Here is a 13,131-nt window from a genome sequence, read left to right on the forward strand (position 1 = left end):
AGTTAAATCAAGCAAAACAGTATTCCTACTTCTGGTGTGCTATAATTTACAGGGACGAGATTATATTTTAGAGCACAGGATCTAACTTTCTTTTTTAAACATAATTGCCAGACTTAATAGGAGCTTGCATGGAATCTTGTCTCTGTAGTCCAGCAGGACACCAGTTCTCACAGCCTTCACCACTCACAACTTTTCTGACACCCCTGCTTAAAAACAGTATCAGTGAATAATTTCCTGTTAAGGCCCGATGTCTACTTCAGTTAACTCTCCATTTCTATTAAGCTGAATGATATTTGGAAAGAATCATTTAACGACAAGTAGCACAGGATAAAATCCTCATCAAGTATCTAATCAATAACTATTCTTATGTGGAACAGAATGTCAAGAAAAAAAAAAAAGTGAATAGAAAAAGGCAATTGTTCAATTTAGCCTTTGTTGCTTGTGAAATGAATAGCAATTGAAGAGTTTTCAACTGAGAAAAGGAACTTTTAAGCCCTGTAACTGTTTCATTCTTTAAAAACTGGAGAAGATCGGAAAGGGAAGGAGAAATCATGTAAGGAAATCATCAAACTAGATATTTGCAAAGGCTTACATGAGAAAAACAAGCAAAACCAATTCTCTGATATCAGAATTAAAGGAGTTTACTCAGTAGGAATTAAGAGATGTGGTTACAATACGTTAAATGTACTTCTAATATAACAGCCTCATATATGCCTCCAGTTCATAATTCTCTAAGCAGGAGAACAACTCTGAGGCTGAAATCAGAGTTCCCTAGTTTAAATATGAGATACGTCTGCACTAAGATCGGGGGACCAAAAAAATAAAATAAAATAAAATCTCTCTCTTTTTAGATAGAAGCTCTGTGGTGCATGAGGGCCTTCTAATGCTCTCAGCTATTGACAAGTCTTTTTTTTTTTTTTTTTTTAAGTATATTCTCTATGCAGTACTGGAATAACTAGATACAAAACCATGTTACATGAAACAGCATTAGGTCCTGTAACTGGGCTCATACTAACAGGGCAAGAGGGTAAGTATGCTGCTATATGTAAAAGGAAGCATATCAACACACACAGAAAGTATGTTGTCTTGGAGATTAGTAATATAGGGCATCAAGGATGAAGATGCATCTGCTAAAGTGTTTAATCCTTTAACTGTGAGTCAGAAAGTTTTCATGTCAACTGTACAGTCTAAAGTTTTGCTTTAAAAAGGAATACATGTTTCTTCTCTAACATTTTTAAAAGTAGGTCACTCACTCACCTACTGATTTAGGTAGAGTTTTAGCTTTTTTTTTTTTTTAATTTTTATTTTTCCCCTACTTACTATTATCTTCTTCCATGTTATGTACAATAATCTACATTTAGACTGAAGACTCACTCTCTTCCAAAACATACTTGGACTATCTTATAAAGACTTTCTATAGCACTGATATAATGTAAGACAAACTAATGTAAGGGGAAGAAGGATCATTACTTTCAATTCTGCTCACTTCCCCAAGCTTTACAACTATGCCTTTCAGAAATTCTTCTGAGTACTCGGTGTCATTTCACCTCCCCCAGGTAGACCCTACTGAACTTGAGTGAACTTTCTATGTACTTCCCAAACCACTGTCTCTCTTATAGAGTTACATGTATATTGAATTCATTCATTCTCCAGCCAGTAGGTTAAAAACAAATAATTGCTAAAACACTAAAAATATCCTACGTGCCCTTCTGCACTATTCTTACCAATCTGTACAATTAAATAACATCAGAAGTTATCTTTTGCTAAAAATTTACCAAAATATTTTAAACACATAAAAATGTAAAAAACAAACAAACAGAAGAACAAACCAAAAACAAAAACCCAGCATAAACATTGCTTGTATAGGCATTGGTTAGAAGAGATTGCTGCACTAAGGAGTATATTCAAAAAATGTTTTCTTTCAGTTTCATTAGATTTAGCATCATGTATTCTAAGGTTAAAGACAATGAACCTTATTGTTACGCCCATCTTGTATGATGTAACAGATGAGCAGAAAATCTGAAATGCAGTTAAAATAAAGCTTATTTTTGGTTACTGAAAGGTGACAGTATAAGCCTGAAACTAAAGGAGTACTTTAAGTGTGTAAAGGAAACATAAAAGCCTGAGGAGTCTGAAATGAACTGAATATGAAGAGAGCTACCTACTGATGGCCTCAGGGGCATAATGAAAAGCTGCACTAACTGAAATTTTGAATATAGCCCTTAGTTGTGTCATATTTCTTTAAAATTTAAAAGCTTCCCAGCATGTCACGAATGAAGTTTATTTTGCAAGCTACCCACTGCCTAAGCGGGCAGTAATACTCAATATGAAACTGCTGAAACTCTGGCGTCTCACGGATTTCGTGGAGAAAAGAGATCTGAAGGTCTGACTCCAGGAGAACAAGAAGAAGAGGGAACACAAACAGTAACAGTCCAAGGCCTACAAGCAGAAGTCTGGAGAAACTCTTCACAAAGGCATTCACCTCTATGTTGCCCATTAGAAAATCATAGCTCCACCTAAGTGCTCTTCGAGCTTCTTTCAGTTCTTCTTCTTCTGCGATCATAAAGGCATTTTCATCTGCATCCAGTTCCTCAAATGAATCTGTATCATCTTTCTCATTCTCTGCTCTTGGGCAGCTATCAAAAAGCATATCGATCTCATCATCAACCGGTGTGGGCAGCAAGCTGGCACTGGGATTGTATACCAGTTCTGAGATGGTTAAGGGTTCCTCTTTCATTTTCTCTTCCTGATTATTAGCAAGATCAACATTCTCCCCAGTGTCTTTAACAGGGGAGCTGGAAATCACAGGGACCGAAACATCATCTTCCTTTGGCAGTTGGATACCTGAAAGAGAGATTAAAACAGTGATCCTAAATTTCTGTTTCCCTGGTGGCAAAACTCAGCCTTCCAATCGCATTTAATGTAGATTGGAAAGAAGATTCTATGATCATTTTTCATATTAAAATCTGACCACACACAATTAGCAAACACTGGAAACACCTTTTCAAAACTGCATCTGTGCCAGAGGAGGACATCTTTTACAACACTGCCATATACCAGACCTGACTAAAGTCATCTGATGCAGCTACCACTAATAACAGTGTAACGCAAACAGAAAATACAACAGTTCATCTTCCATGGACAATCAGGTTTCTGATATAAACGAATACCTACTGCAGATGTGCATTGCTGCTATTTGCTTTCACAATATTAATAAATCACAACTTTCTCTTCGCTCATCTGAAAGAAATAAAGTGATAGCATAATGGCTGAGGTTGGGACTTTTCAACAGAGAATGACATTAAAAAGAGACAATAGATTGTCATGATAAATTAATATTAAAAGTAGATAAAAGGAGAGGGGTCTGGAACACCATATGGGGATTTGATATTATTGAAACAGATTGAAAATGCCTCACCTCTTTAATGAGCTACCCCTCATATCTCATTTTTCTTCCAGTAATCTTTCCAGTCCTCATACTCAGTCCCTTTCCTCTCTCTCCTTCAAATTTCTCTCCCCCTCACAAAGAAATCTTTCTTAGCCCTACTTGTATGATTATTTCTTATGAGTCAACTATCTGCCCAAACTCTGTCCTCTCAGGACTTAATACCCTTTTTCCAGAGTAACACTAGCAGCAGTAAGTCTTGGTGTCTGGCTGTTCTGCAGCTACATGAACACTGCAGTGATTCTTCTTAGTTGTCAGCTGGAGAGGAGTCAGCTGGAGGGGCAGAAAACTAGGCCCAGGGATGGGACAAAGTGATGGGAGAACAGTTTAAAACAGTTTAATTTATACCATGTCTGACACTCATTAATATCATCAGATGCCATCTACGAGCAGAAGGAACAGACCATTCACAGTGCTATGTGCACCAGCAGTATATAATATCACTTAGTACATGTCATTTTGTGATCTCCATCTCTCCATTCTTTATAAATGACTAATCCAGATGCAACATGGAGATAAGGATATATCAGGTAAAACCAACACAACAAGATTATATGACTTATCCAACAAGTAACCCAGGAAAATCACAGCAACTTAGTATTTATAATTCAAATTAGCCCAGTTCTTTGATTTTAGCAACAGAGGTCTGCAGAAGATGGAGTACTGACATCATTAAGGATTAACTGCAGTTTTAATGCAGTAAAAATTAATGTTCTGAGGCTTTAAAATAATGTGGTATAAAATAATATGTATCACTACCGAAAAACAAGTACTAAGAAAAGTAATACATCTCCACTGTTAATTACAATAGATGCATCATGGTTTTCAGTGTGAAGTAAAAAAGTCTCTGCAAACTCTATTACAGCTTTCTATTTAAGAGCAACAAACATTGGAAAAAAGTATAACAATAATTTAAAAAAAAAAAAAACAACCATGATGATAACTTTGAGATGAAGGAAAAGAAGCATGACCTGAACCATGTTATAATAAAGGAATGCAGCACTACTCTGTAAAAACAACACAGAACAAAAACCAAAGCAAAAATCCTGGTCATAAACACATCTACAGTATAAGAAGATATACAGCTTACATGCATTTTGGATTACATTTCTAAGCTAAAATTTTACACAGTAACTCAACTATAATTAACTAAAATGCTGCCGAGAATGCCACTTTGAAAGTAGAAGCCTCTTCAGATTTTTCTTGAAAATGTCAGAGATTTTTTTTTAATTATTAGACTAAGAATTTTAGATGCACTGTATTGAAATGATGAACTTTATTCCTGAAACCTACTTGCCCTCTATTGACTAGATAGCACAAGAATATTCATATGTCACTGGTTTCTTGATCATTAAACTGAAAGCAAGCCATAACTGTATTTCAGTAGAGTAGGTGATACTCGGTACAGCCTAGACTTTCTTACTGTTAACACATTTTGCATTTTTTGAATGACAAGGTCTTAAATTTATTTATTTTTAACAGCTACCATACTCTCGACAGGACATATCCATGATAATCTCAGTTTTATAACAACTGATGCTAGAAATGTGCACTAACAGGTCACCCAAACACAGACCTATTCTGGGCCAGACATAGGAACATGATCACACTTCCACTAGAGCCCTAAATACTGAGGGTTTTCAGCTATAGGTTTTTATTCATGCTGCATCCCCCTCATTGGAAAAAATAACTGCAGAAAACCTGTCAATACACAGCTAACACATCAAACTTTGTAGAATAAACTAAATAAACAGATCAATACTTTGCAAGATGGAGTTGCAGCACTGGGAATTTTAAACCTAGTTAAAATATATCCTCATGAAAACATCTGCCATAGTATGATGTGCCTGAGAGTTTTCACACACACACACACACACACACACACACACACACACACACAAAAAAAAAAAAAATAAGTAAGCTCTACAGCTCCATTAACATGTTTTCCAGCCTATCAAATAGATAAGTAAGGTGTGTAGTTACCCCAGCTTATAGACTTGCCAAAAACTGGGTGAGTGATGTCACGTAAATATCTTTTAACTTTAAAATTATACTGAAGTTGATATTAGCTGGGGGCTGGGGTGAAATGCCAATAAATGCAACATATAAAATATATAACATATTACAAATATGTTGAAAAAGACACAAGCATTAACAGTAAAACTACAATTGAAACCTACTTACATTAAAGCACTCCTTAAACAAGCCAGCTTGCTCCTAACCTGAAAGGACAGCTTTCTGGATCCCCCTCTTAACTCAATGCTTTGTGCCCCATGTTATATTCATCAGAGAAAACCTCTTCATTATACAGCACAATTGTTGGGAAGCAACACCCCTTCAGCAGAGCATGATAGATGTTACATTCATTTTCCCTATTAACTCTTCAAAATGGCCCAGGCAGTTCTCTGCCCCCATAATTTATTATCTTTTCCTACTCTCTAGGAGATAAGCTGGCCATGCTTCCAGGTGAGGTTTCACACCCTGGCTAAAGGTTAGCTGCAACCAAAAAGACCATTTCTGCTCCCTTTCATTTGATGCCTGAGTGAGCCCATATGTAAAGCTAACCTAAGAAAACAACTATTTTTGTTTGTTTGTTTGTTTTTCTAGGTTAAATCTCTGATGGTTTTTCTTCCTGAATTGGCTTCTCAGGTGTTCTCAGTGATGGAGAGAGAGGAGTGCTCCTTTCACCAGCTGCAAGACAGCAGACTGTGCACAGCTGAAATGAAGCCTCGCCTTCAATAAAGAAAATGCAGATGTCTCCTCATTAGCCCAATTTGACTGTCTAACTATTAATTTCTTGCCTCAACTACTCTGTCCTCTCCTATGATAGCCACTCCAGAATTTCATCACTTTTTGAAATGAAGTAAGCATTGTGCTGGAGTCTTTGCATTAAAAAATATACTTGCTACAGCCATTGAGTGTATACAAACTGACTGACACTAGACCCAACAGTATATGACCATTAAGAGGTAAGAAAAGATTTGGGAAGATATTTCTCCTAAGAATATTGTAACAGCACGTACCGCTGGATCATTAAACCACGCTCTGGATCTATTTCAGAGTGCATGCACAATGCCTTGAATATGAAAGCCAGATTTTTTTAAACACTGTAGCCCAACACTAAGCATCTACACATACATGTATATATAGATACAGAAGCACAACAATTTTCTTTTCAAAGGTGCTTTTCACTTTCTCTTAATAGAAGTAAAAGGTATGTTGAGACACTTCAGTATGGATTAAAGGACCTACTTTTAACCTCCCAAATTCAAGAATCCTGGCTGTAAGGCTCTCTATACCTGCTTAGATGCAAGGTCAATATTATAGCTGTTTATCATGTTTCTCATCATACAGAGGACAGCTGCACCTACTCCAGAGAAAGGTCACCCCAATTTATGGTTCTGAGCCTTCTCTCCTTCCCCAGAGTAAATTCCAGTGTGCATAACATGCATAGTGAACATAAACAAGAAAGATCATATTAACTTCTATGAACACTGCTTTTTTCTCCTATATCTGGCAAACGTCCTTTCACTTTGTGATCAACCTGTAGATAGAAGGCAGCAGAGCAACCTTTTCAGATCAGTGTTTTCTGAGGGGACTGTATTAAAATTGCAATGTGGCACAATTCCAAAGCGTATATCAACTTTGTAGTCCATTATTTAGCTTGAGCTGGTAACTTAACATATAATCAACATAATTACAGGAAGGTACACACGAAATTAAAACAATTACTACTGCCCATTATTCCCACCCATTCTCTTCATTCTCTTTCCCTAATGGAGTACTAAAAATAAAAATAAATAAACAAAAACACATCCTAATCCATAGACTGAAAGCAAGAGGAAAAAAAAGGGGGAGGATTTTCAACTATTTTACCTGTTGTTAAACATTAAATCAAAACTTTATTTTATATCAGCTTGATAAAACTATAAATAAATGTTTTAATATAAATATATGAAAACTCAGAGTGAGCACTAGCTGATGCTGTTGTAAATTCATTTGATATTTTAAAATATATATATAAAGCTGTTATTTTTATTCTTTCATATTTGATATGACACTGCAACATTTCTCAAGTCAAGGCTTGAAGAAACAATTAGCTATTAATCAGGGTGAAAGTAAGCCCACAGCAAAGTTCCAGTCACAGTACACATATATGTTGGGCCACTCAGACTTTGATGATTTCAAATGACAAAAGTGCAATGGCATATTATCAGATTCAATGCTAAGATGTCTTATACAGGCATGAGAATATCACAATAAAGCACCAAAATTCAAAATTGTTCTAGACAACAAGAAATATTCCACTGACACAAGTTTAAGAAAGGAAAAATATTTTCAGATTTGCTTTTAGAATATCCTTTATGACAATCAGTTATCCAAAGTAATGAATCCAGGTTTAAAACAAGAATTCCTCAGTCTCCCAATGGAAAGAGGAAAAAACCTGAAGTAAGCCTGAAGCCAATATCCTTTAACTAACTCTACAAGTCTGCTGCAAATGCTTTGGTCTTATTCAAACATAACAATTACTTTGCTGCCACTCTTATTGGGCTACAATTTGGAGATGGATTTTGAAAAGTTTACTGTTTTTTAATAATAGTTAATATTTATATTATATTCAGATTTCAAGGAATCTGACTCAAGTATTAAATTATATTTAAAATCACTTCTTTCCTTTCTTCAGTTTTTAATTTTAACTGAAATTTACAGTCCATAGCTCAAAGATTTAATACCTATTACTGGTATTACTGGTATATCAGGTAAATCATCAAAAGAAGCACAGCCAGCAGGTCAAGGGAAGTAATTCTCTCCCACCTGCTCTGCTCTCATGAGACCCCACCTGGAGCACTGCATTCAGCTCTGGGGCCCCCAACATAAGAAGGACATGGATGTATTAGAATGAGTCCAAAGGATGATCCGAAGGCTGGAGCACCTCTCCTACAAAGACAGGCTGATAGGGCTGGGGTTGTTCAGCCTGGAGAAAGCTCCAGGGAGACATATTAAAGGTGTTCCAGTACTTAAAGAGGGCCAGCAGAAAATCTGGGGAGGGACTCTTTTGTCAGGAAGTGGAGTGATAGGCCTAGGGGGAATGGCTTTAAAGTAAAAGAGGACAAGTGTAGGTCAGGTATGAGGAGGAAATTCTTTACTCAGAGGGTGGTGAGGCACTGGCACAGGTTGCCCAGAGAAGCTGTGGATGCCCCATCCCTGGAGGTGTTCAAGGCCAGGTTGGATGGTGCTTTGGGCAACCTGGTCTGGTGGGAGGTGCCCCTGCCCATGGCAGGGGGTTGAAATTAGATTTAAGGTCCCTTTCCACCCAAACCATACTATGATTCTATATGATAAATAAGCCCAATGTTACTTACATATCTACAGGAAAGATTTGCTATACTTTTCTGGCAACAAGACAAATTTTACAGAGCCAAAGAGATCTCATTACATGAGCCAAAACTCAGTACTTCCCTTTCACCAAATACTGGGATTCCTCCAAACCTCTAACTTGCTACTGCAGATAGGAACATGAACAGCTGAATAAAACACAAATTTACAGTGGTCATATGCTATGAACACGAATATGTAGGAGGTCTGACATAAATGTTGCCAGCAGCTAGCGTCTCTAAAGGAGCCAAAAACAGCAGCTGAGGATTCACAGGCTGAAGGGCAGCCCCAGCCTCCTCGTTCTTAAGAAGCTGCAGTTGCCAGGAATACAACATTCTAGAACAATGTATACTGTTATGAAGAAAATTCAATTCATCCCTTGTGTTGTGGCTGGATATACTGCACATAGCTTTGCTTACCAGACATGCGAACACAATTACGTATCTGTAAAAGGACTTTAACTTTTACAAGAAGAAGGAACAAGTATAAAGATTTCCTTCTTTTAAACAGAGAAGTGAAAAAAAACCAGATTCAGTCCAGAAAAAAAGAGAGCAAATGGATTCTCTGCTGGAAATACTTTTTATGAGTGTGCAAAGAACTACATCCGTCAGGCTGCAATTGGAACAGTTCCTTCCTATGCCTTTCACCACTTCCTCTAGAAATATTGCATATGCCTTACTTAATTTCATTGCAGACATAATTCATATGTACTATTCATCAAATGACTTGAAGGAGGAGGTGACTTTTTCACAAGAATAAAATGCATGGAGATCACAAAGAAAATGTAGGAAAGGGAAACAGAATCTAGAATTGCACTCAAATATTTCCCTGCATCTACATCAAAGCAAGATCTGCATCACAGCCAGATGTCCAGCCCTCAGAAGTAGGAGACCATACCCTACCCACATCCTGTGCTCATATAAAACACCTAATCTGGCTTTGCAAGGAAAGTAAATCAATGACAAATTTTAGTAACTCCTTTTCAGGCAGTGACCTGGAAATCTTGCTGGCAGTTCCAGTTAGTTTTATTCTTTCTGCAACTTCTAGAAGGCAGTAAAGTTCTGTCATGACTGCTTACATCAGGTGCGGACACTGTGACTCGAAGGCATCTCAACTGGCCCCACAATTGCACTGAGTCACAGTGTTCAGCTAATGCCACAGTTTGTGCAGCCCCCAGAGGCTCCAGCTCTGGTATCTACACCCTGCAATGCACACCCAATGTGCAGAAATAAAAGCAAAGCAGAGCATGCAGTGCTCTGGTTTTCTGAGGTCTAGCAACCCTCTGCCCTGGAAGGAGCTCACCCCAGCACTGCTGGCCCCATCCAGAAATACGATTTAGCAGTGAAAAGGTTAAGGTAAGTAGCAGGGAGGGTGAAATGTCCATTGTGGAAAGAGGAATGAAAGAGGAAGATTTGTCTGTCAGCAGATTATAGAAAGGGGAGAAGCTGGTGAAGAGACTGCAACCACTGGCTCTCTAGCGAAAGGCCAACAAGAGTGAGGCTGCAAAGAACTGGCACCAATGTGAAAGCTTAACACCTGAAAAAAGGACAAGTGGGACATTTCAGCACCTTCATTGAGTTAGAAGAATACTTCTGGTGTAAGTCAGCATTGTTCTGAAATGGTCGCATGCAGAACAGTGCTCTCCCAAGGAGCTATGCCTTCCCCTTCTACACAAACTAACCACAAGTCCTTGGCTTTATATGCTGATTTTATACCCATATACACCAACAAGGCTAACATCCTGTAAACAGCATCACAAGATCAAGGTTTATAAAAATCATCATAGCCCCAGTGCACAAGTCCATTATTAAACTGGCATCTAATACAAGACAGCTTGCATGTATGTATTAGGAGACAGCATTTAACTGAGGACATGAATGCAAAATACATGTAAACAGTAATGCTTTTTCCATTTTGCTACTGCTTTTTGAAATGAGGGAGTTCAATGAATTCCCACAGTTAATAGAGCTTTCCTTGAGTGGTAATGTTATGAAGCATAGCCAGCCAGGAGCTGCTGCAATTCAGAGACAAGTCGCTGCAAGAAGCATGTTCTCCCATACCTGAGATGCTTGCTGCCTTCTGATTTTCAAATGTTACAAATATGACAATACTCTGGTCTTTGCCAGAATATCATGAGTTAATTCTTTTGTAAATACCTACTTCTGAAATGAAGATTCAATATCAACAAGACATGATTTTATACAAGTGCATGAGTAACTGACATCTGTCTACTCATATATGCAAAAATATGAAAAGTAAACAGTATCACAGAAAGGATGGAGAAACAAATTTTGAAATGCCACACTTCATTAATGAAGCAGAGGTATATAGATTGATGGGTGGACCAACCCCTCTTTGGAAAACAAATCATTATGGTATAAAAACAAATAAAAATCTTAGTTGTGGTTGCTATCCAGAGCGACACTGAATATGTTTTGTTCCTTGGGTTCCATTCCTTTTATGTATAATGAAAAAAAAAAAATCACACACCTTTTTTAATTTTTGGTATTATTATTCAGCATATTATATTATTCAGTACCTAGAAAAATAACATCAAAAAAGTTATGGTCTGTCAACCCAAGCCACTCAATTGCAGTAAAACTAAACTGTGTCAACTACTGTATTCAGCCAATATTCAAACTATGCTATGAACCTATCTCCTAACTCAAGAACTATTCAGTTTGCTAGAAATTATTAATTTTTAAAGTAATTCTCCCCCTATGTTAAAGAAAACTGCAAAAGTAAAATTCCAGTCATTCATTCATTAGCAATTAATGAATTAGTCTACTGTTAAAGCAATATATTACAACAAATCTCGTTTAGTTTTTTTGTCATTCATTCTCCAATCCTCCTGTCAGTAATTCATCATTATTCTCTGCTGTACTCAATGTAGTATTTCAGTATTTTCAATACAGTTTCTTTCCAAGTGACCAGGATTAGCACAACAAACTATGGAAAAAAAAAATATGTATATATATGAGTAAAATAAATTTAAATTTACCAGCCCTTCTGGCTGTGATCTTGGAGCCATGCCGCAGTAATCGAATACACACTTCCTTGCTACAGTGGTTAACCATCCGTAAATGAATGCTTCTCTTGGTTTGGATTTTTACAAGGCATTTCACCATTTTGGTTATGAATCCCTGTTCTCAAAGTCTTGTAAAGTCTCTACCCATACTGTCTCTGACCTTTTATTGCATTTCCACTGAGTTTTAAAAGACTAACTCAAGTCCCTCTCAATGAATCAAATGACAAGCTTCTAACATGGACAACAAAAATATCCCAGCAGGGAACAGAACGAGAGGTTATTTTTAAACATTTCCACATGCCTCATAACGTACAATACGAACTTCCACAGCATCCATCTCAGTTAGCAGTTGCTAGCATAACAGCTGAATCACACACACACAAGCATAAAAATATCCAAGGCATCAAAACACAGTGCAATGAAACAAAAGGCCAGCATTTAGGGGCTGTTTTTCACAGAACAAAATGACACTGCAGCCATTATTTTTCTAATAATAATTTGATAACTAATGTTAATATACCCAGTGCTACCTGGAAAATACTTGTGGAAAATGTAGAGTTACAAAAGGAAAAACTCCATGCTATGCTTAACAGCCTTAGTCAATGAGATGAAAATGCTTTCATGTCAAGCCTAGCATCAAAACTAACCTGCTTGCAAATAAACAAGAAGAGAAAAATCCTAAGTTTGGGAAAAATGTCTCTCTGCATATGGGCTCCAGTTCTCAGTTGTGCATAACTGTTGAATGCCTTCACATTCACCAGAGAAAAGTGTTGCTTTAGAAGGCTGGCCATTTCTCTGCTCCTCTGCAGAAGGGGATCTGCAGGATCCTAAAAAAGACATGACACATAGATGCTGACTGCTGATAACTTGCTCCAGCTGGAAGCTGAAATGCAACCACGTGCACAGTGTCATGCTGTTCCAGTGGGAAAGGAGCTCTTACCAGGTTCGCTGAAGCCACAGAGAGAAGGGGTGTACAGGGGGACAGTCTCTCACTTCCCCAGAGACTTACCTTTAATGTTTGTACTGCTTGAGTCTACTACTTGGCATCCCTGTTCTCTCTGCACCATAAAAATTAATGACACACATGCAGATACATGGGAAATAAGGGAGGAAGGGGAACATAGTCCTGCAAATGTGTGTTCTCTTATGAAAGATGTCTACTTCAATGGAACCTTTTGGAAAGTGTCTTTGTGGTGGCTCCCTTCCTCTGCCTCCCAGGCCCATAATATGAATATGAATATGCAGCAGTTCTCGTTTTCAGTCCTTCCTACTGCAGGGCAAA

The 13,131-nt window shown here is 37.5% G+C and overlaps 1 protein-coding gene across 10 annotated transcripts in view; it reads right to left on the bottom strand.

Annotated features, from left to right (window-relative positions):
* Window positions 1-870: 870 nt before the first annotated feature.
* The window catches only part of FRMD3 (FERM domain containing 3), a 159,747-nt gene continuing 147,486 nt past the window's right edge, over window positions 871-13,131 (bottom strand). For all 10 annotated transcript variants that reach the window (XM_084505465.1, XM_084505471.1, XM_084505470.1 and 7 more), the window contains one exon: window positions 871-2,844. In XM_084505465.1, the coding sequence (XP_084361591.1) occupies window positions 2,249-2,844 (596 nt within the window). In that variant the 3' untranslated portion in view covers window positions 871-2,248. The remainder of the gene's footprint in view (window positions 2,845-13,131) is intronic.

The sequence above is a fragment of the Aythya ferina genome, assembly GCF_964211825.1.
Source record: "Aythya ferina genome assembly, chromosome: Z".
NCBI lineage: Eukaryota > Metazoa > Chordata > Aves > Anseriformes > Anatidae > Aythya > Aythya ferina.